At 39.0% G+C, this 27,076-nt stretch overlaps 2 protein-coding genes and 1 long non-coding RNA gene across 15 annotated transcripts in view; 2 read left to right on the top strand and 1 right to left on the bottom strand.

The window, feature by feature from the left end:
* Positions 1 to 221: 221 nt before the first annotated feature.
* On the bottom strand, positions 222 to 2,889 carry LOC128628951 (uncharacterized). Its single transcript, XR_008393252.1, has 3 exons — positions 2,809 to 2,889; positions 2,055 to 2,197; positions 222 to 1,865 (listed from the first exon to the last, which is right to left on the bottom strand). It is a non-coding gene; the product is annotated as an uncharacterized LOC128628951 (long non-coding RNA).
* Positions 2,134 to 12,938, top strand: carnmt1 (carnosine N-methyltransferase 1). Of its 2 annotated transcripts, XM_017452498.3 has the most exons (9): positions 2,183 to 2,321; positions 3,178 to 3,233; positions 3,752 to 3,962; positions 4,108 to 4,274; positions 4,817 to 4,957; positions 5,415 to 5,593; positions 5,882 to 5,995; positions 9,850 to 9,953; positions 10,050 to 12,938. In XM_017452498.3, the coding sequence occupies exons 3-9, from the start codon at positions 3,867 to 3,869 to the stop codon at positions 10,236 to 10,238; spliced, it is 990 nt and encodes a 329-aa protein (XP_017307987.1). In that variant the 5' UTR covers positions 2,183 to 2,321; positions 3,178 to 3,233; positions 3,752 to 3,866; the 3' UTR covers positions 10,239 to 12,938. The 2 variants fall into 2 exon arrangements, with proteins under 2 accessions (XP_017307985.1, XP_017307987.1); XM_017452496.3 differs by lacking the exon at positions 3,178 to 3,233 and having other exon boundaries at positions 2,134 to 2,321.
* A 1,806-nt stretch (positions 12,939 to 14,744) lies between these two features.
* trpm6 (transient receptor potential cation channel, subfamily M, member 6) overlaps positions 14,745 to 27,076 on the top strand; it is a 42,259-nt gene continuing 29,927 nt past the window's right edge. For 4 of the 12 annotated variants that reach the window (XR_006980846.2, XM_053674356.1, XM_047149775.2 and 1 more), the window contains exons 1-6: positions 14,746 to 15,304; positions 18,042 to 20,109; positions 22,120 to 22,299; positions 26,436 to 26,515; positions 26,621 to 26,659; positions 26,875 to 27,049. Coding sequence is in view for 10 of the 12 variants with exons in the window: in XM_053674356.1 (XP_053530331.1) it covers positions 20,107 to 20,109; positions 22,120 to 22,299; positions 26,436 to 26,515; positions 26,621 to 26,659; positions 26,875 to 27,049 (477 nt within the window). In the remaining 2 variants the exon portion in view is untranslated. Of the gene's footprint in view, positions 15,329 to 18,041; positions 20,110 to 21,676; positions 21,747 to 22,119; positions 22,300 to 26,153; positions 26,272 to 26,435; positions 26,516 to 26,620; positions 26,660 to 26,874; positions 27,050 to 27,076 lie in introns of those variants that run through there. The other 8 variants (XM_017452335.3, XM_053674355.1, XM_017452333.3 and 5 more) reach the window with 6 other exon arrangements.

The raw sequence follows: 27,076 nt of genomic DNA, 5'->3' as shown, positions 1-27,076 counted from the left end.
ATGTAAATTTCTGAACTGTATGTTCTCTAAATGTCTTTTCTTTGCAAAATGTAAATATATTTGTTTGACTTATTTTGTTATTTGTTAATAAATATTCATATTATATTCATATTGTATTTTTTTTATTGTTTATGAAAGTCCTTGATGTTTTTAAGTGGTTGAATTCATTTGTGTGTGTGTGTGTGTGTGTGTGTGTGTGTGTGTGTGTTGGTAGCTGGGACTGGGTGTGTGTGAGATAATTTTTTTGTCTTTAAATATACTGTAAATATATTTATTTGTTATTTTGTTGTTTTTAATAGTATGTTAATAAATGTTCATATTGGAGTGTGTTTGTTAAAGTTTAATAAAAGCCCTTAATCTTATTAAGTTGTTGAATTTGTGTTTCCCTGTTAAAATGAAGTATATTTAGCAGTTTCTGGGCCACATCTGGCACGGGGACCAAGCCGACTCTCAGCCAGATCTGTCTTACAGCGTCTGGGTCAGACCCGGGCCACATAAAATAATATAAGTCACTTTACAGTGTGAGGGCCAGTTTTGGGCCGGAGACCCAGGCATATACTGGGCCAGAACTAAAGCAAGTATGTGGCCCACAAGTGAGCCAGACAAATTTTGCTATCTGGGATACGTCTGCTCCCCGGAAACAGAAATGATTCCGGGGAACAGACGTAGAAACAGACACAGAAAAAGAAACAGAAATGTTCACGTCTCAAGTCTTCGTGTTTGAGTCGATCGTTCATCCCGGGATCGCCCCATATTCTGAATGCATTGGGGCTGTGATGTGATGAGCAAACGACTCGGACCCGAAGACTCAAGGTTGAACTAATCATTTCCGTTTCCTGTACAGAACCTATGAGGATGCGTGGTCAAAAATGAACGAATCACTCTCTGAGACAACTTGTTGTGCCCGAATCATATCAAAGATTCGTTCAAAATTAAGAAATTGTTCATGAATGCCACCTCACTAGTGTATTGTAGTATAGTACAGTGGTTTTCAAAGTGGGGGCCACCAGGAGGCGCCCGGGGGGCCTCAACAATTTGGGGTGAAAAATAAATTCTCACTCAGACAACCACACACCCACACACATACAATCAATTCCTAATGTAATGTAAAGATGTAAGAAGTAATTATTAATAAAAAAAAGGGGGGGGATATATTCAGAAGTCTGTATTTTTTATGTGTTTTAAAGACATCTTGCAAAAGGGGGTCCTCGGTCAAATGTTAATGCCATTTGGGGGGCCTTGCCCTGGAAAAGTTTGGGAACCCCTGGTATAGTACATAGAATAATACTTCCATACAGAGACATTTCAAGACTCGTCTTATACCAGAAAAGAGACATGGTCATTTTATAACTGTATAAAAATAGTTTTAGTCGAAAGCATTATTATTAGTAGTATAGTAGTAGTATCAAGACTTGTCTTATACCTGAAAAGATATGGTCATTTTATAACTGTATAAAAAGAGTTTTAGTCAAATGCAGTAGTAGTAGTAGTAGTAGTAGTAGTATCACCTAAAAGACCAGACTCTCTCTTTTTTTTCTTCTTCAACATATCAGGCGCATGGTGGCTTAGTGGTTAGCATGTTCGCCTCATGTCGCCAGGGTTGGGGTTTTGATTCCCGCGGTTCTGTGTGTGCGGAGTTTGCATGTTCTCCCCGTGCTGCGGGGGATTCCTCCGGGTACTCCGGTTTCCTCCCCCAGTCCAAAGACATGCATGGTGATTGGCGTGTCTAAAGTGTCTGTAGTGTATGAATGGGTGTGAGTGTGTGATTGTGATTGTGTGCCCTGCGATGGATTGGCACCCTGTCCAGGGTGTACCCCGCCTTGTGCCCGATGCTCCCTGGGATAGGCTCCAGGTTCCCCGCGACCCTGAAAAGGATAAGCGGTATAGAAGATGGATGGAACATATCAGTTTGCTATGACATCCACCTGTTCAGGTATTACTAAAAGTAGCCATGCAATGTGTTTTAAATTCTGGGAAAGGGCTATACAGTAGAATATAATTTAATTATTATTATTTTAAAAAAGTTTTTTTAAGGATTTGAACCTGTTATTCACATTGACTGACTGTAACACGAATATTCTGGATGTATTTCTGAGGTCAGTCCATAGCGCCGCACATCGATGGTCTCTGATATTGATTATAAGAGTCTGCCGTGTTGTTCCGTCTGCAATGGCCGACAGCAGCATGGGCACTGAATCTGCAGACCCAAACAGAGAGGAACCCTATCTGTACCGAGGGAGAATCAAATATTCCCCGGAGGAAGACGCGAGACTGGAAAGACAACATTTCTGGAAAATTATCAACGCATTTAGATATTACAGGTAGTTCATTCGCCATGTTGTTAACTCCTCAAGTCCTTGCTAGGTTGTTAGCTGGCAGGCTAAACAAAGGAAAACGTCACTTTGTCTATATTTATACTAGTAATAAAAATCACTCGTTAATTTGATCAAATGTTGGGAATATTTGCGAATATTTTAGCCGCTTGAAATGCACGGACTCGTCTCATGTTTAGCTTGAAACCGCGAATAGCTCAGAGTACCGTTTCCTCTGGCTGCATCCCAAACGGCTCCACTCTCCCTATTCAGGTGCACCACTTAGGCGCTAAGCTAATGACTTGTGCAGCCTACCTAGTGGACTTTGAGTAATAGAGTTTAATTTGTGATCCAGTTTAGTTTAAGTTTGAAGTAAGCTAGCTTTTTGAACTGGTTAGTAAGAATGAACTTTATAATAATATGGGAAAACATACAGTTAATAATATTACATTTTGCGTAAAAAGGTTAAGCGAAGTGTTATAATATAATAAACAACCATAAGCACACCGCCGTTGAATGCTCAGTTGATTAATTCCCACAGTACCAGCTCTGAAAGTAGTTCCGGCTGCAAGGCAACTCACAAGTTTATATTAATGTGCTTGTTCTAATACTTTATCATTTCTATAGTAACAGGAGATTCGCAGGGACTTTTATGGCACGATTTAAAGCCAATAATTAACGAATAGACATAACCTGTTGTTAATTAACAAAGGTAAAAATAATCATCATTGAAATGGTGAAGCTTTCCATAAGGAGACGTTTATTTAACATTTTATGGAAGGAGTCTCCGGTGTCAGCACTTTGTAACAGTCAGTAAGTTTTCCACCATGGGAAAGTCTTTTATTTTTGTCTTTTCAACTTTTAGGGAGAGGAAAAAAAAGAGAGGCTGGTGAGGGAACAACTGTTCATAGCTGCTATAAAGTAAGCGGTAACAGGAACTAACTTGTCTCCTGGATTTTTCACAACAGTTATAAAACATGGCATGTCTTTCATAAATGAATAAATAAATTGTAATTGTTGGTAAATCACTGTGGTATTAGAGGAATAAAACCGTGCAAGATATGCTGTCATAGGAAAATAATCAGCTTTGTTGGGGGTAACAGTAACTCCTACTTGTGTCAGTCCTTATCACACTACCCTGCTGTTGATTATTTTCTTGTAACAGCATGCCCTGTGGGTGTGGGTTGGAAGAGATATGTCTTATGAGGTGAACGTGTAATGATTTCGGCTTTCACTGTGCATAGTGCTGGTAACTACAGTAGTCCATCACTTGTTAGATAAATTAGCCTCATATGTTGAGTGCAAACCTCAGATCCTAGACATGTCTTAACCTTTTTCCATAATTTTGCCATCTGTGTGTGTGTGTCTGTTTCTCTCTCTCTCTCTCTCTCTCTCTCTCTCTCTCTCTCTCTCTCTCTCTCTCTCTCTCTCTGAACCAGGACCCATGTTGAGGAGCGGTTGAAACGGTGCGAGAGGCAGTTCCGCAGTCTTCCTCGCCGCCATCAGCAGCTCCTCTCTGGCTTCCTGGATAAGCTGGCTGAGATCCGCCGTTGCATGGAGTGTAACCACGAAGTCCTGCAGGCCATCGTCCAGAACTGCACACACATGTTCGAGAACATGGAGTATGACGAGGATGTAGGTGAATCCCAGGTAAGATTTCAGTTACACAATGACTTCAACTTCAGCAGATACTCATCACTGCTTTCATACGTGTCATTTTGAACGGAATGCTCAAGGCAGGCATTTAGTTTATCCTTTTTCTTTTGCTCTGCTGAACGTCTTTTCCTGTTGGAAGGACAACATGAGGAGAGCCGGGCCATGTTCCACGTTCGACATGGACAAGCTGAAGTCCACCATTAAGCAGTTTGTGCGGGACTGGAGCGAAGCAGGCAAAGCGGAGAGAGATTCCTGCTACATGCCCATCATTGAGGAGATACAAAAACAGTTTCCTCCTGAAAAGTGGTGCGTTTGTGATTTTTACATGCGCGAACATGGCATTGCCAGCCAGCTCACACTACAGTAAAAGTCATGATCCGGTGTATCACAATGCATTACCAGTGGATCAAATTAATATAGTACAATTTAAATTAAAATGCCTTATCTAGCCGCTTAACCAGAAACCATAGTTGGTAATGTTGTTATATATATATATATATATATATATATATATATATATATATATATATATATATATATATATATATATATATATATATATATATATATATATATATATATATATATATATAAATATGCATGCTGCTGTTGAGTGAAAATGAAAATCTGTGTTTAACGTATGACACGAAGGCAGAATATTGCAGGTGTTTTGGGGGTGTAAGCACAATGTCATGCATCAGAGGTATTATTAGGATGTCCTCACCTTCCCGAGGATTTGCGCAGTCACCAGAGAGTCGTCAGGATTCAGACGTGCTATCTCTTGATGCGGAATCGTATTTGAGAAATCAGAATTTTCAAATCCAAGCTGACGAATCATTTCTCCACAGTGACGTCTCCGAGGTGAGGGTGCTGGTGCCTGGAGCTGGTCTGGGCCGTCTAGCCTGGGAAATCGCCTGCCTCGGTTACTCCTGCCAGGGGAATGAGTGGAGCTTCTTCATGCTTTTCTCTTCCAACTTCGTCCTTAACAGGTACAAAGGTGTCAGACAAACCTTGAGGTGATGCTGTTATCAGAATAGGAGTGGACCAGATGATAGTCTGTTTTATAAATTTGTTATACCAGTGATGGTGAGTTCTTAATTTTGATTGGTCAGAGTGTGGGTCATTACAGTTCCAGCTATAAGGCAAATTACAGGTTTATATGAATGTTCATGATCTAATAAATTATAATTTCTATAATAATAACTTACACAAGGACTTCCATGGTGGGTGCTTCATAGAAATGGATAAAAACAGAAACAAAGGTAAAGCTGTAACTATAAGTTTTCTTCAATGTAAAAAATTCTTCAATGCTTTGTGCTTTCTCAAGAGCATGATCTAGACCCTGACAAAAAAAAAAATCTGACCGATTCAGGCTCCTTGTCTTGTTACCTGAGGAAATGAGCAAACTTGAAGTGAGACTGACCCTGAACTCTCCCATATGCTCAGGTGCGAGGAGGAGAACGCTATGACCCTGTATCCTTGGATTCACCAGTTCAGCAACAACAAGATGTCTGGAGACCAGACGAGAGCTGTGACCTTCCCGGATATTAACCCCCACAGTCTCCCGCCCGATTCCGACTTCTCCATGACTGCCGGTGATTTCCTGGAAGTCTATACGGAGTCGAGTGAGTCGTAAATTCACAGTAACTATGTAATGCAGTGTTGCCTTTAACATGGTATCTACTAAGCCTTCATGCTTTAAACTGTAACTTTAAGGGAAAAAAAATCATGTAGGATATTTTAAAGGATGTTTTTTGGGGGTTTTTTTTGTCTTTTTGTTTTTCAAGATTTTTTTTCTTGTGATTATGTATCTGCATATCCTAATAGCATAACATTAGTGGCATAATTATTTCAATTATATTTAATTGTATTCACATTAGAGATTTTAAAATATAGATAATTTTTTTCATCAGATACGTGGGATTGCGTCGCCACCTGCTTCTTCATCGACACCGCCCACAACGTCCTTGAATATATAGAGACCATCTGGAATATTCTCAAACCTGGTGGAGTGTGGGTCAATCTGGGTGAGTTCCAGTTGACTTCAGTATTATATCTCGAACTTATTAATCTTATCAATAATAATTTAAAGCTTCCCGAGCTGCGTGATGCTGGTTTTTATGTGTATGCAGAGGTGGATAAATCATAAATTCATTAGCTAGCTCACAGGGTTAAAAGTTAAAAGCTCCATGAGCTTTTAGGTAATATGCTCTGAGGTAATATGCAGAATAAAATATTTACTCATTGTACGTACATAGTGTAGAGCAGTGGTCACCAACTCTGTATCTGGAGATCTACCTTTCTAAAGACTTTGGCTTCAACCATAATCATGCCCAACTGACCATCTAATCACTGCCTTAAGAAGTTCTTGATCAACTAAAATAGATGTGTTAGATTTTGGTTGGAGATGTAATAGCGCTGGACGATATGTCCAAAATGTATATCATGATATATTTCTTAATTTCGGTCGATACGATATAACTTCGATATCGATATGAACAATATAAATCCTCAGAAAAACTGCCAAGGACGCCCACAACGGATGTCTGTACCTTCAAACTTCTGTAAAATGAATTCGCCAAGTCTATGAAACCTCCTCCTGTAAGACTATATAATAATTTAGAAATAAAAACGGCACAAATAAATTAATGTTTACCTTTTTATTTGGATTTAACCTTCATACAAACAAGAAATGTGAAATCATTGTCAAATAAATATAAAACTCTTGTCAATATTAATATCTTTAACTTTAAACTACAACATAGGCTGATTATTTTATTCTTATAGATTGAAATAAAAGTGCTTCAGCCAGGATTAAAAAAATATGAAAAATGCTCAGAGTTGCTGAAGAAAACAGAATAAGTGTGAGCAATAACAAGAACACGTTGCTGGGGCAGGGACATTGTTGGGGGTTGATGACACCCTATGACAGGCTCTAGAAGGTTTCTGGCAAGAATTACAAGCTGGTCTACATTATCTGGCTTCCAAGTAATGTTTTGCCAGTTGTCCTACTCTGGGGAAGTTCTTATGAGAGAATTTCCACCAATCCAGAGGATTTGAGTCATTGTCAGCATCTGGAGACAGAAGGTAGTTGCTGAGCTCCCTCTCAACTGCCTGCTGTACACTCAAGCCTTCTGTGTTGGTAGTGGTGGACCTGTTTGAAAAAAGCTAGCCAGAGACCGCTTTGTTTTCTTGGCTAGTGTCACTGCTGCAGAAGCATCTCCCATGGCTTCTTCTCTGGACTCCTCTTCCCTTACCACAACAGCTCTCTCTCCCTTCAGCATCTCCAACACAGCTTTCTCTTTGATGTATTCTCTCTTCTCCTCCTGAGTGTACTGAAGTTTGAATCTTGGGTCAACGAGGCATGCCATGTCAAGTAGATCATCCATGGCTGGGTTATCATACTTTTCATTCAGGTATCCCATCACTGTTGTCTTTATGGTCCTGGTGAGGTCTGCGTCATCCTCTGCTTCCTTCAAGATGGAGGTGTTGAAGAGATCATCACTGAAGCATCACTGGTTTTAGGAATGACACACTGACATAGGACTCAAAGGGACAAGGCATCCGTGAATTCGAGGAGCGGGCTTAGAGCTGCATCTATAGACTCTAAAATGTCCACATCTTGCCAAGTAGGAACCAGCGACCTGGTAGTCTTGTCTTTTGAGAGGACCTCTGTGATGGCCCTTTTCTGCTCCAGAACCCTGTTGACGGGAACCACATCTTGTTGGGGTTTCACTGATGAGCTTGTGCTTTGGCAAGTAAATACTCCTCCTGAGCACCTGCAAGGTCCTGTTTCTTCTTCCAGGAGTAGGAGAAGGCAGCCACCACCTTTTTACAGACCCCAACTGCTCTGTCCACTCGCTTGTCTTGGTGAACTTTCTCTGTACACAGAGAGAGAAAAAAAATATTGCAATATATATATAGTTCTCATTTGTATTTTAACTACAAAATTTGATTTACTTATATTATTCTTAAATCAAAATCACAGTTCTTCTGCTTACCTACATTTTGTAGTTTTTATTTCACACCTGATTTGGCAAAGTAAACATCTGTTTCCATGCCAGTAAAACACCTTTGAATTTAATTGATAGAACTGCTGTGTGTATAAATCCATACAAATATGTATTGTCTTGACTAAAAATAAATGAATAGCCTATTCAGTCACTTAAATTGGGGGAATGAAATCACCTACTCAAAATTATAAGCCTACTAAGTAATATCTAGTGTCTGGGTTTGGGATCCATAGCCATAGCTTACACAACACAGAGCACCTCAACTCAAGTGTTTTATTTATCAAATCAAATGCACATTATAACACATGCTCAGTGAAATTCTTATGACATGGCATGCAACAACCACATAGCAAGCATAAAATTCTGTGAATATAAACAAATATAAAGAATATAAAAATAGCTATCAAAAACATACAAGCACTGATAAGCTACGTTTAGGTTAGGCCTATTTTGTGTTGAGCATATCGCCTATTTGTTACTGCAATGATTGTAGTAATATATCCTCATACCATAAGCAGAATAACTTAACACATTACTCAAATGTATAATAACTGTGTATAATTTACCAATAGCGGAGTTCAGTCGGTGCCCGAAGCATTGTAGTCTTCTCCATCTGTTCAACTCCGCGGCTTTGATGATATTGGTCCCGCTATCTGTGGTGATGCAGACCTGGCGGTCCTCGCTGAGCCCCCAGGAGGTGAGCGTGTCCGTAAGTCCGGCTGCAATTGCTTCGCCCGTGTGATCCTCGAGAAAGTAAACCGTCTGGAGGCATAAGCTGACAAGCTTCCAATCTTGGTCAATTAAGTGGACTGTCAGACTCAAGTATGGTTCCGAGGTTCGGCTTGACCACAGGTCAGCTGTGGTCGCAAAATATGACACTGACTTCAGTTTCTCCTCCACCCTTTCCCTAACTTCACCGTAAAGTGTAGGTATAGCTGTGCAGGAAAAATTTTTCCGGCCAGGGAGCTCGTATCTGGTGTCGATGACTGACATCATTTTCCTGAAGCCCACATTTTCTACCGTACTAAACGGCATCATGTCCTTATCCAGAAAGTTTGTGACAGCCTTGGTAATGTCTTTATATCGTTTAGACTGCTTGTCATATGGCATGAATGCAGCCATCCGTGTTTGTTGCATCGGTTTCTCTTTTGACACAGCTGGTGATGGAGATGTGGGTCGCGGTGATATTTCAGAGATAGGTTGGCTTAAACCTTTATGATGCCTCATCTTCTGACTCTCAGAATATTCTATCGGGTGGAACTGCTTCAGATGGTGGAACAGATTTTATGCTGCTAGGCGGCACCACTCTCCGGCACATTTTGCAGCGCACTGAAACCTGAAGTTTGTCAGAGCTTAGATAGCCAAACCACTTCCATACCACTGAATAAGTCTTTCCTCTCTTATCGACTATTTCGTCTGCTTTCTCTTCACTTGTGGAAGCTCGCTCAGTCGCATTTGTATTGTGGTCAGGGGTACTCATTTTGTAGCTAAAACTTGCCGCGTTGGAGCTTAGCCTCACTGCCGAGCGCTGGCTGCATGCCTGTGTTGTACGTCATCACGCACGTAGCCAATTGTGTTCTGCTCTTTCTGCTCGGCTTGAATACAACGAACTGATGTCTGCGTCATGAATGTCAGTCAGTGACTAATGTTTTTATGTATGTCGAAATATCGGAAACGTGTTTAAAAACCAGATCACCGTTACTGAAAAAATTTATATCGCAATATATATTGATATTGAATTATTGTCCAGGCCTAAGATGAAACCTGCAGGAAAGTGGATCTCCAGGAACAGGGTTGGTGACCATTGGTGTAGTCAAATATCTATGCGTTGTTTTAAAAAGTGCTGAATGAAACTTGTCCTTGAACAGGGCCTCTTCTGTACCACTTCGAGAACATGGCCAATGAACTGTCCATCGAGCTTAGCTACGAGGAAATGAAGGACGCCATCATGAAATGCGGCTTTCAGCTTGAGGTACGACCGCAATACAAACCAGTGAGCTGCATGTAAACATCTCATACGTTGTCTGTAAGTGTAAAATGTTTTCGTTGATTTTTCCCGTCTCGCTAGGTGGAGAGAGAGTCCGTGCTCACTACGTACACGGAGAACGAGCGCTCTATGCTCAAGTACTTGTACGACTGTGTGTTCTTCGTGGCGCGGAAACCTGCTGCGCTGCACTCCAACTCCCACTGTAAAGACATAAAGACGAGTAACTGTAAAGAGCTAAACAACTCTGTACAGAAAACTACAACAACGTGACCTCAAAGACCAGGGCCTTCAGACATTTAGCCATTTTAATATCTCAAATATTGGATTAGACCCTGTTCCCTTTTGCACGTTTTTTTGTGTTTCAGTACCTTAAAAAAAAAAAACACACCTTTGTCGACTTCGCCTCAGGATGCAGGTTACTCGTGGCCACTGATATTACAAGAGAATGAAGCTGATAGCCTGGAGATAGATAGATATAGATATATATAATATAATATAATATAATATAATATAATATAATATAGTACAGTATAGTATTGTATACTATACTATACTATACTATACTATACTGCACTGCACTGCACTGCACTGCACTGCACTGCACCTGGTCACTGATGTCTCTGTCTGGTGTGTTTGGGATTTGAACTTCTGATGGGAGATGTCCTGATTGACTGCTCGTCTGCTTGACCTCATTTGATGGGAATTGAGATGAGGGGAAATGGTGAGGCCAAGTCGACAAGAGTGTGTTAAACAGCATTGGGATGCCAAAACAAAATCCATGAAGGACATCTGGGTACTGTATGTAAGCAGCAATTATAGCATTGATCTAGGATACATTGCTCAAACCATCTAAGTAAGACTGCTTTTTACTCAGTAATGCTGTACTTTGTCAATTTATCACACCTTCTTTAAGACAATAATGGATAAAAAAAAATATATGCTTTGAAGTTTGAGTTTTAACCCAGTAAGTGTACATCTTGGTACTGTATATAAATCAGCACATTTAGCACACAAGGCCTGGCCTTTATACGTTACACATCACAGCTAACCTTACACTTTATGTTAAAGCAACTCGCTATTGCAGCTGATTTCCCAGTGTGAAAACTTTACTGATAAACTGGCGTATGAATGCAATGCATTACAGGAACACATCACAATCCACTGGCCACTGACATTATGCTTTATGTGCCCTGTATCTGTAGATCTACCTTTCAAAAAAACTTTAGCTCCAACCATAATGGTGCCCACCTGACTATCTGATCACTGCCTTAAGATGTTCTTGATCAACTAAAATCAACTCTAAGGGTGCTTTAACATTTACAGAATTTAGTCAGTTTGAACGGAACCCTGGTACAGTTCTTTAGGCAGGTGCACTAGAGCATCGCACTATGGTGTGGACTAATATACGTTATATGGCCAAAAGTAGGTCCACCAGACTCATATGTGCTTTTGAGAGCATCCTGTTCCAGATTTATTCCCACCTTTGCTGTTATAATAAGCTCCACTCTTCTGGGAAAGCTTTCAACTAGATTTTGGAGCGTGGCTGCGGGGATTTATGCTCATTCAGCCACACAAGCATTAGTGAGGCCAGGCGCTGATGTTGGGTGAGGAGGTCTGGGTTCCAGTTAATCCCAAAGGTGTTCAGTGGGGTTGAGGTCAGGGCTCTGTGCAGAACACTCGAGTTCTTTTACTGCAACCTTGGCAAACCATGTCTTTATGGAGCTCGCATTGTGCACGTGGGCATTGCATCATGCAGGAACGGGTTTGGGCCTCGTAGTTCCATTGAAGTGAAATTTTAACGCTACAGCATACAAAGACATTCTAAATAGTTGTGTACTTTCAACTTTGTGGCAACAGTTTGGGGAAGAACCGTACATCGGTGTGATGGTCAGTCAAACATGTATATGTATTTTGGGTGGTTTGCAGCTTTTTTTTCGTAGATGTAAGCTGCTAAACTGAGCCAAAGGACAGAGCTGTGGTGCTACAGAAATTTGGTCTGATGGTCACAAAAAAAAACCCAGAATATAAATGTGATACACAAAATGTTTTAAAGTAGTTATTGCATGATTATCAAATGAGTTATAGAGCACCAGATATGTATTCTTTGTTCTTGGGTGATTTTTGGGATTTGTACTTGCACTTGGTGAAGGGTTGATGACCTTTTTCCATTGCTGTATTTCTGACCGACGGAAAGATTTTTTTACATGGATTTATATTTTGAGCCCCATGTGTCAGTCAGCCAGTTACTGAACCATATATCAAATTCGCTCTGATTCACACTTATGAGTCTTTTCAACAAACTTTTAGATAATTCTGTATAAATGGGCAGGTGGGTCGATATAAATGGGCAGGCGTATCGGTCCGCACCCGAGTCTGTTCTCACTGAGGAGGAACACGTATCAGGGCTCCGTTGTGTATGTGAAAGAAACCAACCTAAAATAACACCCATGAAAGTGTGTTAGAATGCTGGTGATGTGTTGAGAGCTTGCTTAAAATCGTGGACATTTATGTGCGAACACTAATGAGACATGAACGCCCATGAAACACAACATGAAAGCTTAATGTAACTGTTAGATGTCCACACAGTGCTTCAGTATTTTATAACCTCAGTGATTCACTTACCGTTGATCTGAACAATCTCACCTAAAATCTCATTATTGTGTTGATTTAATTATTTTATTTTTTTTTACTGATCTTCAGACAGGAGAGTATTCAGAGCTGCTCCACATTGCAAGAGGAAACTCAGCCAAATATGTTGTAATTTTAGTTATTTATTTTTCACATTTCTGTCTCTTTTACCACTGGATGATTGTTGCCTTGAGAATATTTTTGGCTGTCTAAATTGGAAACAGTTTACACAGAACTAGACATAAGTTGTTTTAAACTTACTGTAGAATTGTGTTTTTTTTATTATTACAATAAAGGCATTTTCTTTCTTTTCCAAAATGTGAAATAAATGATTGAATGCTGTCGTGTGAATATTATTATTATTATTATTATTATTATTATTATTATTATTCCTAGCACAGTTGCAAAAGACTCATCTTTAATAAAGACAAAGCTGTTTCAAGATTTACTATACAATACACAAAATGCATACTGTATAGAGAAATTCAATACCTTATAAAACACTTTGTTGAAAGTTTCAAAACTTACTGTAGCCTCCAGTTGAAATGTGGAAACTACAAGGAGCCCCATGGAGATAAACTTGTTTCCGCAAGTTGTGTATTTGTAAATCACTACTTGCAACTATATAGCGCATATTGTACAAATAGCTAAAATAATAATAATAATAATTTATGCCCAGCAGAAATATGGTCAAGTGGTCAATAACCAGAGATTACGCTCTATTTGGCTTGGACTAGTTTAACATGAGGAGGTGGAATAATGCAATTCCTACTTCTTTAAAACGACCATTAGGAATGACCCCAGTTAATGTATACTATATCCTGACTTGTTCTTAAAGATGGCATTATATCCTGTGAGAAAAGAGATTTTGTGCTTTTTCTTTGGTATAAAGCCACTCCAGGAAAAAGTCTTTTCTATCATCTTTCGCCAAAACCCAAGTAAAAATGTACATACAAATTGATCATAATTACTACAGATGTCCTCCAGGAATATTACGTAACACATACAGTGCCCTCCACTAATATTGGCAAAGTTGGTAAATATGAGCAAAGAAGGCTGTGAAAAAATTGTCTTTACTGTTTAACCCTTTGATCCTTTGTTTAAAAAATCACAAAAATACTCTGCTCTCATGGAAATCAAACAATTGCAAACAAAACACAGGTTTATCCAAAAAATTTTAAAAATCTGTTAAATATATGTGTGCAACAATTATTGGCACCCTTTTAATCAATACTTTGTGCTATGTCCCTTTGCCAAGATAACAGCTCTGAGTCTTCTCCTATAACGCCTTATGAGGTTGGAGAATACATGGCAAGGGATCTGAGACCGTTCCTCCATACAGAATCTCTCCAGATCTTTCAAATTTCGAGGTCCACGCTGGTGGACTCTCCTCTTCAGTTCACCCCACAGGTGAACAGGTAAACCATTTTTGTGTTCATTTTGATGTATGTTTTGGATCATTGTCCTGCTGGAAGATCCACCCACGGCCCATTTGAAGCTTTCTGGCAGAGGCAGTCAGGTTTTCATTTAATATCTGTTGATATTTCATAAAGTCCATGATGCCATGTATCCTAACAAAATGTCCAGGTCCTCTGGCAGAAAAACAGCCCCAAAACATTAAAGCTCCACCACCATATTTAACCGTGGACATGAGGTACATTTCCAAATGGCTACCTCTCTGTTTGCACCATAGATCTCGATCCTATTTGAAGTTCCAGTAGTGTGTGGCAAACTGAAGATGCTTGAGATTGTTTTTGGATGAGAGTAGAGGCTTTTCTCTTGAAACCCTTCCAAACAACTTGTGGTGATCTAGGTGACTTCAGATTGTAGTTTTGGAGACTCTCTGAACCCAAGACACAACTAACTTCTGCAGGATAAGCGGTATAGAAGATGGATGGATGAATAATAATAATAATAATAATGTCCCCCTGTCACATTTGCACTAACAAATGCTCACAGGAATTATGGAAATACAGCACCAACAACCAAATTAGCAACAGAATCACTAAATAATTTATTATTATTATTATTTTTTTTTTTTTAAAAAAAAGAAAAGTAGGCTATTTTATTATAGACATGCGTTCAAGATGATGTTTTCCTTTTAAAATACCGTCACACATTGTTGTTATTATTGTTGTGGTTATTTGGTCTTCCGGACACACGGGGGCGCTGCGGTCAGTTCTAACGGGTGATTTGTGTCTGAACAAGTTCATGTGAAGTTGCAGTGTGCACGCAGTTCCTTCGTGTTTAACCCGGATTTCTTTCATTTAAATTAACAAATAAGAGCTGTAGAACTTTCCAGAGACCTCTTGCACGTGATGACAAAGCGGAGAGCCGAGAGCTCGTCACTTCACGAGGTTCCTCGGAATAAGATGAAATGTCGCTCTGTGTGTGATGCAGAGCCCGAGCTGGAGCCAGTGCACGCTCTGGAGGTAGAGCACGCGCTGCACGCCGCCTCTCCGCCTGCACTCTTCACCACTGTAATCGGGGAGCGGTGCAGAAAGAGACCGAGATGCTGTGAGGATCATGAGCAGCGCGACAGGACAGGGACACCGGAGGACAGCCTGAGTAACGTTACAGACAGCGTGAATAAGGAGACCGGGGATGTGTGCGTTTCTGTAAACTTCCGAGGCGCGAGCGGTTCGTGCACGTGCGAGATGGCGTCCAAAAAACGAGCAAGCGGGTCAAAACCGGAAGAGCGCGCAAAGGTGGCGACCTTACACAATGTTTTGGTAACAAAATATGAAGGTTTTTCTAATTCGCCGATGTGTCAGGTCACACTTTCCACCTCGCGATGGTGCTGGAGTTTTAATTCGAGCTGAGGGTCTTTTTTTGTGTGTGGAAGGAATACAACAGTATTGCAATTGTGCAGTAAAAGGAAAACAATCAGCGGCCTGGTTCTGTGAATGTAGCGGCGTGGACACACTCAGTACGTTTACATGGACAACAATAATCCGATATTAACCCGATTAAGACGATACTCTGATTAAGGATCTAGCATGTAAACCGCTATTATTGATGACCTTAATCTGACTAAAGTAATACTCGAAGTAAACACGAATCGAATTAAGACGTGTGGAGTATTGCTGTTTCAGTCACGTTATCAAAGTGCATTAGAGACATGTACACACCTTAATCACACTATTAACGTTATGTGGGAGTTTTCACCGCATTGTGTGATAGGACACGTACACACACGGCAGCGCTCAACTGTTTGCCAGCACACAAGAGCACGGCTGTGTCCCAAACCGTGTACTTACCTGCTGCAGTATATAGTAGGCAGATACACGTATTTCAGCTGCTATATAGTAGATAAGTACGCGGTTTTGGACGCAGCCCACGTCTTCAAGCAGTCGTATGTTTGCACGTATAACATGACAAATAATTAACTGCACTTGAAACTTTCATAAAATTAAAAATGAAACACCCAAAACTGTATACGGTACCATAATGAAGCCCAACTGTACATCGATGCGTGAAATTCTGGAGGGAACGTCGGACGGCGTGGCGTAGGGACATAATGACGTGCGCTGTTAATCGGTCTATGTTCTATAACATGTAAAATGGGAACATGAAAGGAGTATTCTAAACGTGACTCATGTAAACACCTTAATCACAATATTATCTTATTAGAATAAGGTCAATAATTAGATTACTGCTGTCCATGTAAACGTAGTCCCTGTTATAATCCTGGAGCTGGTTATTTTCCTATAACGGCAAGAGGTTTAACATTTTTAATTAATTTGAGATCCACGCGTTATACTTCTTTCAAATTTATCCATTTACAGTTACATTTAATGTTGTGGATCTGCTAAAAAAGTTCCTGTTATCACATGCTACAAACAGCCATTTTGTTTATTTATTTATTTATTTGTTTATTTATTTATTTAAACCCCTCTTCAATTTAATAAGACAACTAAAGCAAAAACAAACTCCTTTGTCCTGGAGACCTTCTCATTGTGGGCGAACTGTTAAGGTGCCTTGATACCGGAGACTCCTTCCATAAATGTTAGACATCTTGTACAGAAGGAAAACCTCTATATCAAAAATATATATATAACTTATATATAACCTGTTTCTTAAACGTCACTTTTTAATTCAGTGCATTATTCGCATCATGTTACGTAGATTGTCGGCTATACAAGATCCTGCGAGTGAGTTGTTTCTATAGTGACAATAACTTCTTGGAACAAGCGTATTGATCTAAGGGACCTAGTCTAAATGTCTGTTTATATCTGGTCAGTGCTAAAGTACAGACAGAACTAAAAAATACAGTAAGAAGAGTGTTTTGTGAGGTATCCTTTCATGTTCATCTTTTGTTAGCGACTGTGACAAGTGATCTATATTCTTCCTTCTTAAAACAGTGAAATGTTCAGTCAGTGTTATAGATTTTACAGGCGAATATGTCTGTATCATAATTGATCTAAAGCAAAAATTTGCGTATAAACAGTATAACTCATTTAAATGTAAAGAAGTGCTGAATTTCCCGACTGTGAATTCCACGTCGAGGGGGCTCTCTCTTTGTTTTTTTCTTAACCAGAGGTCACAACACCTTCTGACCAATCAGAAACGCAAATTAAACAGTGCTGTGGTATTGTGTGGAAAAAAGATTTAAGGTTATTTGTAAGCTTAATTGTGGTAGGTTTGTGGTTTGTTCTCAGCAGAGTTTACATCAAAGCGTTGTGCAATACGACAAGTAGTTGCACATTCTTAGGCTAGTTCTGCGACTTTTATTTATTGTCATGACGTTTCATGCTGTAATGCTTTTTTAAAATTTCTTCCCCCCTGCCTAAAAGTGAACTAGTGTCACACTTTAATACTGAATGAAAACAGTTTAAGCACTCTTAGGGGTAATTTTTAAACCTTCGGATACATACCTACGGATACATACCTATGGTACCACAGCAATTTGCCATCGAGTCCCATTTATTATTAATTACAGAATGACATGTCATTCCCCCACCAGCCTTTTTTTTTCTTTCTTTTGAAGAGAATTAAAAATAATTTTTTTTTAAAAATGCAGCTTGTAAACTCCTCTGTCTTTGACTTTCCCATGGTGGAAAACCTAAAGTAATGGCTTTACGCTGACAACGGAGACTCGTTTCATAAATATTAATAAGCAATTCCTTTCAGAAATCTTGGCAATATCAATAACGACACGTTGTTGTTTTTTTTTTCTTTTCTTTACGTAGTCTGTTTATTATTAGGTTTAAATCACGCAGAACATATAGAAAAGATAAAGTAAAACTGTGGTTTATCTTGCAGAGCTGTTGTTATAGATTGTTACTCAACACTTTCTGACCAATCAGAATTGAGAATTAAACAGCGCCGTTGGTATAAATAATGATTTTGTTGACTTTACACATGACATGATTGTGGGTTGTTAGTGATGTTGAGCATTGCCTATTTCATGACATTAATTGCATTATGCCTGTGCTGTTACAGGTCACGCGTCCTGACGACAACGACGACGAGCTTTGTTCGTTTAACTCCTTCCAGTTCTGGAGAACTCCCCTGCCTGCGTTAGATCTGTCGCTCCTGGACAGTCCGTCCACAACCGAGCTCAGTGAGGACAGTTCTCTCAAAGACACCATGGAAGAAATGGAGACATGATGCAGCAATATGTCTCTCCACGATATGTTATAAACTCTGGTGTAATGTCACCTTGCAAAAAAAAAAAACTGGCGGGAATACCATGTACTTTTTTTTTTTCTCTCCTTCATGCATAATGCATATTTCTAAGCTGTTTCTAAGACTATAAAATGAGTAATTTAATGTCATTGTTAAAGCAAAAACCTGGTTACTTAATGTTTCTTCATGGGTCAGTGTTTCAATATTTCTGTTTTGCTCAGAATGCATTTAGGTGAATGTTTATTCTGTCATTAAGTTCCAAGTTTATCAGCAGAAGATTGTGAATTCAGATCCTAGGACTGGCAGAAAAACCATGGTTGGATTTTCATACAGTAAGGTTCAAGAACAAAACATTTGATGAAACCTTTCATTAATTAACCAGTTATGAGGGTCATTGTCATGGTGGTTCTGGATCCTGTGATGGATACACTGGGCATGAGTCAGGACTTCATCTTGGATGGGACACTGGTCCTTTTCAGATCACATATCATGGGGCAATTCATCTCAGCCAATCCATCTACCGGCATGTTTTTTTGGGAGGCGTGAGGAAACTGGAAACCTGGAGGAAACCCACAAAGACATGCAGAATTCCACACAGACACTAACCCGAAGGTCAGGACTTGTTGTGAGGTGCCGCCCTTGCTGAAGCCAAATGTACATGTTTCTATTATTTGTTAGCTATGTTAACCTTGTAACTCAAATAATGTTTGCTTTACAAGAATAGATTTTTTTTTTCTTCCAAGGACGGTTGTCAGTGTCAGAAATGATTTATTCTCAGAAAGTAAACACTGCTACAATGCTTATTTTTAGCGGAATTGTCTCATACAGCGTGACGAGGGTAAACCCAGTATAAAGGAAACCAGCATGTCTTGGGTAATCGACTACATTTTGGGTTTTGGAGAGGATTTTTCGCTGCACTGTTGCTTCAGCCCTCAGCTGCTCAGCTCTGTTCTTAGATCGGATTCTGCCTCATTTCCAGGTTGCTTTCGAAGCACCTGCAGAATGAATACTTGTAAATGCGAGGTCTGTGAAATCTGACAAATAGGATTTTGTTTCCTCCCTTGTTTCTTTTAGTAAACCTGCTATCTGATTTTCTTTATCATCGTGACATGTAACAATTCAGATTGTACGTCTTCTTGTATTAAATGTCTGGTTTTTTTGTTTGTTTTTAAAAAAAACTTTTTTCTATTGTAAAGACTGTCCATATTGAGCTTGTGATTTGTTCTCTTGCTCTTAAGAGAAGGTATCTTTAAAAAAAAAAAAAAAAAAAGATTAAACCATACCATTTAGTCTGTCAACTGCAGCTGCAATAAAATGTGAACTTTATTCTTATGCTGCTCTACTTGTGTGTTTAAGCTCATACCTTTTAATTTTTATTTATTTATTTATTTTTAATCTTAAAGTTTCTCAGTTATCATCGCCTACCGTCACTCCACCATCCAGAACTCTGACATCATAGCAGTGATGTCATGACAGTTTGTGATCAGGAAAGACACACAATCAGCTCCTGGCCTTAAATGGAGCTTATTACAAGCTGGTCACGACTTGGGCACCAATCCGCTAATCCAACTAATGTTTAATGATTCCCAAATAGTAATGTTGATCTCATATACAATCCCTTTGCACAACTAAAGCCCTTAAGTGTTTTGCTCACACAGCTGTTTATTACAATTGGCAGCACTTTCAAAATGAAATAAAATAACCTCGAGACTGCCAATGTGTTGGGTCAACCTCCAAAGACCTTTGCTCTAAGTGAAGGAGGAAAACGGAAGTGTGAGGTTTGCTGTTCTCTTGTCCTCCACTGAGTCACAACCAGTGATAAACCAGGCATGGAGACCATCACACCTTTGTAGCAAACCTGCTTATTAAACTGTCTAATATGGTAAGCTGCATTTTTATTATTTGCTTTTCCAATGAATATTAGTTTCATGCTAGAGTTGTGTATTGAGACTCTTATTAGAACTGTTTGCATCAACTTACCTCCTCATACACATGCACAAAGTTTAAAATAATTTTAAAAAACAAACATTGTTTTCTTGGTCAAAAGTTGTAGAATGTTGATTCTGCAGTTTTGCAATGAAATGTTATTTACCATACTGAACAAGTATGATCATTGTTACTATAAATAATCATTTATAGTAACAATTAAATGCTGAAGAGTTTGTCAAGTTTAGTTATTACAAATAAAATGATATTGTGTTGTGAACTTTTGTGTTTTTGCAATTGATCAAAACTTGATTGGCCATATAACTATAGACTACGTTAAAACATTTAGCATTCATTTACAAAATACTATTCTCATGGGGAATATTTGTATTTGAAATAAGACTTGTAGTCTGTGATTATTGAATTAGAAAAATTGTAGGGTCGACATTCCTAGCGAACAGCTAAGGGTTCCTCGGTTGTTCTCCATATGGTTAATGGTTGTGGATTTCTTAAAAACTTTCTACGTGGAACCCATGATAAAAACGAAGGCTCTCTGTTTTAGGGTTCTATATAGATTTGCTAGCAAACTTTTTGTTGTTGTTGTTGTATCTACATCCCAAAGGGTGAGTGGGGTTCATTGTAGTATTTGTCATGTATTATTTGTCAAATGCTACATGTAAAATACTCTAAAGTAGAGGGTTTTTAACACATGATAAATAGATTTGTCTGTTTACTGTTCAAAATAAACAAATATCATTTTCATGTTTATTTCAGACAATATAACTTTCAAAAAAGGACCAAAATGATCTCAGTTGTAATATCTCAATTCATTAAGTCTGTAGAAAATATATTAAGTGTATTATTTTTTATCATGCAGTAAAGAACCTGCACCTACTTTGCTTAAACATATTCTTAAGTGGGTGTGTAAACTAACAACGACTAATATGCTTGGGTCTTTGAGCTTCTTCTTTGTGCCACAAATGTGTCCATCTTTCAAGTAATTTTGTCGTGTTTTGTAAAATATTTTATAATCCCATATTCATTTACTTCTTTTACAAGTGACGCCACACTGTCAACCTTTTTTGAAGTCCTATATGCACATGCCCACATGGTCAGTTTGTATAAATTTCCTAGCAGGGCTAAATGGCCTTTCAAAGATAACAAAAATTAATTAATATAATTAAAAATTATTTTGGCAGACTATTTGTAATTAACAAATGTCTTAAATCTGTTTATTTTGGGCTTTGTGGAACTTACTGTAGAAAAACACGATGGTATGAAGAAGTGAGGCTGGGACTGATTACTTTCTAGCCCAGACTGTAGACTTATACAGCCTATCCAGTGACAATAAAATAGCCATGAAGATTTTAGCTTCATTTGGACTAATATTGTATATTTCCGTCTGCTTTGCTGACGTGTCTGTCTATCAGCGGTGATGAATGATGTGTATTATTTACTCTACATATAATAATTTATTACCTTTTTTCTTTTCTTTTTTTTTTACACGCAAAATCACTTTGGAGGAGAAACTTTATAGAATAAGCAAACACTGTCCACTCAACGTACAAATTACTCAAAAGGGCAGACTGGAGTGTAAGTTTGTTTGTTTTGTACACTTTGTGTGTTACAATTTTTCTGTTTGCCATGTTTGGTATTAGGAGTAAAGAACAGTGTGTACTAGTAATATTACTAGTGTAACTAATAGGCCTGTATCATATACTGTAGTATATGATTTGGGGCACAGCAATGAGCAGGTTTGTTTATGGTCACGCTTTATTGCTGATCTTCACCTTTCCACCACTTGTCCTTTTGACCCCAAGTCATCTACGTTCAGTAGAGCTGGGAACGTTCAGTCAGTCATGCAGGAATGTTTCTGTTTTCTTTCAGATATATGTTAAAAGCCTGCAGACTTCTTATGAGGGCGACTAAGTGCTCCTGATAAACAAATACCGTGTTTTTGTATTAGACACAACACCGCTTTAGGATCACCTCAGCACAGGCTCCAGCAGAGTGTCCAGTTCCCTCAGAGCTTCAGAGCCACGCCCACTACCCCTCAGCGCGAGCTCGCTGGGAACTCAGAGCGCGAGTGCCGTGGTCGCGTGAGGAGATGTCTGAACGCGCGCGCACACACACTGTCAAGATGGAGGTGAGAAAACAATTTAAATTAAATGAAAGAACGGCTTTGGTTATGACTCTTTAAGCGTGTCTAGCTCAACTAAAGTGCTTAGGACGGCTGTTTAAAAATAAAAAAAAGTTTCATTTTGAATCCTCCTGTGAGCCTGGTCTCAGCTTTACGCCCGTAATTTACTGCTTTTATTTTTTAGAGTCAGAGCAGTTCTGCTTTCTGACATTTATACCGCAACATTCAGCATACACAGTACTGTTATTATGGGTCCTCTATTGGTAGGCAACTTTTTCAGGCATTGTTTGTGCTCCTGAGATAAGGGCTGTCTCCAGACACCATTTCCAATGCTAAATTTAGCTAGCTGGCTAAATAGCTAGCAATTTTTTTTTCAGCAAGAGCCAAACTTCTTAAAAGCCTAAAACCAAATTTTTGTCCATTAAAAACCTCATATATAAAAGAAACTTATCCAAATGCTTACTAAAAATATAATTCAGCCATGCATCTTTAGTACACTGGAATAAAGTTGGTTTTTTTGGAGGTTCGATATTCGCGGAAATAAGGAAATTAAGGGACCGTCTCTAAAGTTACATACCACATTCTTATACACGTTTCTAACTTCACTAGTATTCCAAGGGAATGACTTACAGTCATATAACCAACTGTACAGTGTTCATATAGGTGTCAGGTATGAGAAACACCTTTTAGATTTGTGATATTTATCAAAATAAACTATTAAATCATATATAAATATTGTCATATATTTCATTACTGAATAGGGCTCATACACAAAATATTCCATTATTTAAAGCTCAATAGCATTTGAAGGGAATGATGTACAGTCACAAAACCAACTGGAAAGTGTTCATCTAGGTGTCAGGTATGACGCACACCTTTTTTTAAAAATCTTGTAATAAACTCTGACACAGTTCATATGAATTTGTGGAGCAGAATGTTGATTTGGTTCAGTCTTGTAAGAACGCTGGAGTGTACCTAGACAGCAAACCAGAATGGAGCGGGTAAATCGAGGCTACACAGAGGAAGGGTCAGAGCAAACTGTACTTTATGTGGAGGCTCAGGCTCTTCAGTGTTTATTCAATGTAGATTATGCAAATAGTGTATTGAATATGATTAATGGATTTAGATGTATGTGTTTTGTTTGTTTGTATGTATGGCTGCTGTGGTGAAACAATCTCCACGGACAATAAAAAAAACATTACCTTATCTTGTCTTATGTAGATGGCAAAAGAAGTTGTTGGTGTGTTTCCAAATATCCCTTGCCATTTGACTATAAACTCATCCAAGGAGCATTTTTTTTGGTTCATGCATTGTAGGGTTAAATATCAAAAATCTAAAAAGTGTTTCTCATACCTGACACCTAGATGAACACTTTCCAGTTGGCTGTGTGACTGTACGACATTCCCTTCAAATGCTATTGAAGTTAGAAACGTGCATAACAATGTCGTATGTAACTTTATAAACGGTCCCTTAATTTCCACATTTCCGCGACTATCCAATGTCCAACCAAACCAACTTTATTCCAGTCTTTAGTACCCACTTTGTCCTGGTCAGAGTCACATCTTAAAAGATAGTTTTAGGAAATATTTCTCCCAGCAGCAGAAAACTATAAACAAAAACATGACAAATCTGTCAGCAAGCGTACAAGAAATTATTGTGTAAGTGTTCATAAAAAGTGACGTGTTCATAGATAGAATTAACACCCAACACGACTATAAGTATTTGTGTATACCTCTTTGTTTTTGGTGATATGATTTTTTATAAAATAGGTGATTTTTGAGCTTTGTTCTTTAATTTGTAACTTTGGTACTATGGGGGGTCATTGCTTGTTGTTTGATTGCTGTATGGCCACGTTGCTTAATCCATGTCAAAAAGTGGGGTCTTCTGCCTTTGATTGAGACAGCAAGTGACTCAGCTGTTTGGACAGTTGGGGAAAGTTTATTCTAATATCGTTGTGCCAGTACAGAGAAGAATCTTAATGCATGTCTTTCTTCCTATATTTCTTGAGCAATCCTCGAGCCTTCAATGCCTTCAGGGAGGTGGGGACCTGTCTGTGGACTTGTACACGAGGAACAGTCTTTTAAATATGATTGGGCAGCTAATGTTAAGGGAATGCAGTAATGGGGTGATGTGGGAGAACCTTGGGAGATTGAAAACCAAGTATTCAGCTGCATTCTGGATCAGTTGCAGGGGTCTGATTGAGTGTTTGCCAGTATCGAGATTCAGTAGTCCAATGTTGAGAGGACGAGAGACTGAATAAGCACTTGATTGATTGGCTTTTGAGGCCAGTGGTTGGAACCTCCTGGTGTAAAGCAGAAGAGCAGAGAATGATAAATGGTTGGCCACAATCAAATCAAGGATGCTTTGATGGGCTGAACGCTCCAAGCCAAACTCCTGCAAAGAAGTCACGCTGTCCAGAGCAGGCACAGGTTGACTTTAACAGAATGATACTTGTCTGCTTATCTTTCAGTAAGTCTGAGTTACCCAGGAGATCATTGGACCCAGTAATGGTGTAAGTGGTCTCCCAGGCCACCAGAGACTCACAGTTAGCTTGTGTCAGGACAATGACCCAATCCCCAGGCTGAAATTTGTTGGTTGAATCTGCCTGTCTGTATCTCTACCCTTCTTGTGCTGATCTTGTACCAAGAGTCCAATTTTTCCAATGTCCTTACATTTGTTGAATGACAGACAGTCATGGCCACTAGGCTTCCTTGGAAATGTCAAGCAGTCATAGCATCTTAGGTTGAAGTCTTGGTTGAATTGGGTGCCAATAATGTGGAGCTTATAGGGTAAATATGCTGTAGTCATGCTTCTGGAAGTAGTCTTCATATGTGCTATGCTTGAGTCAGTGAGGCAGTCTAAATCTTCAATGTCTGACTTTTTTTTGCGACTCTGACTTGAAAGCATGAGGAAGAGCATCACACCCCACCATGCAGATCTTAATTTTCTGATGCTGAATAATTTACCAATTGATAGGGCTTAGTGTAATTATTGCCCTTCCAGCACGACCCTGCCTCAGCTGCATGTGCATTTGTTGACATTAATCGAGCTGTTCAGAGAGGCATCGTGGCTGCTGTCCTTAGTGCTGATTCTGTACCTCTGTGGATTTGGTTGTGGCAATACCTCCTCATGAAGCCATAGGTCTTTCTGTAGATGGTGACTCTGAGCAATGTTGGTGTATACCAGTATTGTTTTGCATTTAATTGTGATGATCCTATTTAATAAAAGGATTAAAAATGTATTATAAAAATATACATTTGTAACAGGAATGATAGTGTTTTCATTGTGCAGTTATGAAAACAGGAGATGTTCATTTGAAGAAGATTTGATGGTTCAGTAAAGTAAAGCCTGCAATGCAAGAGTCTGAGAGACAGGGCAGAACATTTTATGAGCTAAAACTATGAGCCCAAATGAGGTGTTTTCACAAATCACCAGCATGTGGGAAGTATGTTTGCCACTGTAGACCTGTTACATAAACACAACTAAAGCTGTAGGAGAGATGGAAAGCCAGTTAAAAGAAGTCTGAAGAAAATATGAAAAAGAAAATGGGGGTATACCCTCAGTATATCTACAGGATGTTATACATTTTGTCTCAGTTAAATTAGAAATCATTAACTAGACATATTTCATACCAAATCAATTAGCATGGCTGTTTATGTAGTATTATGAATAATGCATTTATGAATTCAGAAAGGAGTAAGAAAAAACTTGTATACACACGACATATATGGTCAAAAGTATGTAGACAGCTGATCATCACACCCATATGTGGATCTTCCTCAAACTGTTGCCACAAAGTTTGAAATGCACAGTTGTCTAGAATGTCTTTGTTTGCTGTAACATGCAGCTCCTTTCATTAGAACTAAGAGGCCCAAACCTGCTCCGGCATGACAGTGTCCCTGTGCACAAAGCGAGCTCTATGAAGACACGGTTTGCCAAGGTTGGAGTGGAAGAAGTCAAGTAACCTGCATGGAAGAGGTTATTATAACAGCAAAGGGGAACTAAATGTAGAACGGGATGTTCAACAAGCATATATGTGTGATTGCTCAGGTGTCCTCATGCTTTTATCCAGATAGTGTATAAAGTGAGTAAAGTAGCACTGCCATTTAGATCACCTTTATTAACCCACTTTCTTATTCCAGTCCGGAAAGTCGTGGATCCAGACGACTTTTTATAAAAGGGAGTGTGTGAAGTTTTTAGCTGCATCAAGGGACCACCACAGGTATGTTTCCTGTTTGTGTGGTTTATTTGACAGCTTGTTGAAATTGTTTTAGATTTTAATTGAAGCCTTTCCTGCTTTTTTATTTTATTTTTTGTTTTATTTCAGGTGTTTCCCTGTTTGCCATGTTTGCCAAAACCTAGTCAGGTATTAACCATATGATTGGTATTATTATAATTTTTTAAAATTTCCATGAGTACAGTACAATTTGATGATTTCTGTGGTGATTTTATTTACAAGCATGCGGTTGCTTTACTCTATTTGTGTTTTAAAGTTTTCTATTTGTGTTATGGGACATATGTAAAGACTGAGAAACAGTAGTAGTGTTTTTATGTACAGATTTCCATCTGTTGTTCTCTCAGGTGCTGCTGTGGGAGGCTGATTGGTGAGCATTCAGAGCTCGACTCCAGTTCTTGGCTCCGTCCGTCTGGGGAAGAAGAAGTGTGGTGTGTTGTTCAGCATACCAAAACCAGCCCCACTGATGCATTCGGCTCCATCGACTTCCAGGGAAGCAACAAGTGTTACTGCCGTGCGAAGGTTCGCTACGTGGAGGAATCACGTTGT

The sequence above is a fragment of the Ictalurus punctatus genome, chromosome 22, assembly GCF_001660625.3.
Source record: "Ictalurus punctatus breed USDA103 chromosome 22, Coco_2.0, whole genome shotgun sequence".
NCBI lineage: Eukaryota > Metazoa > Chordata > Actinopteri > Siluriformes > Ictaluridae > Ictalurus > Ictalurus punctatus.
The sequence above is the reverse complement of the archived record's forward strand: the minus strand, read 5'-3'. Positions and strand labels throughout refer to the sequence as shown.

Coding starts and splice junctions, on each gene's coding strand:
- carnmt1 (XM_017452496.3), top strand. CDS start 2,170: ATGGCCGACAGCAGCATGGGCACTGAATCTGCAGACCCAAACAGAGAG. Junction 3,963..4,107: donor AGGATGTAGGTGAATCCCAG/GTAAGATTTCAG, acceptor TCCTGTTGGAAG/GACAACATGAGGAGAGCCGG. Junction 9,954..10,049: donor AATGCGGCTTTCAGCTTGAG/GTACGACCGCAA, acceptor CCGTCTCGCTAG/GTGGAGAGAGAGTCCGTGCT.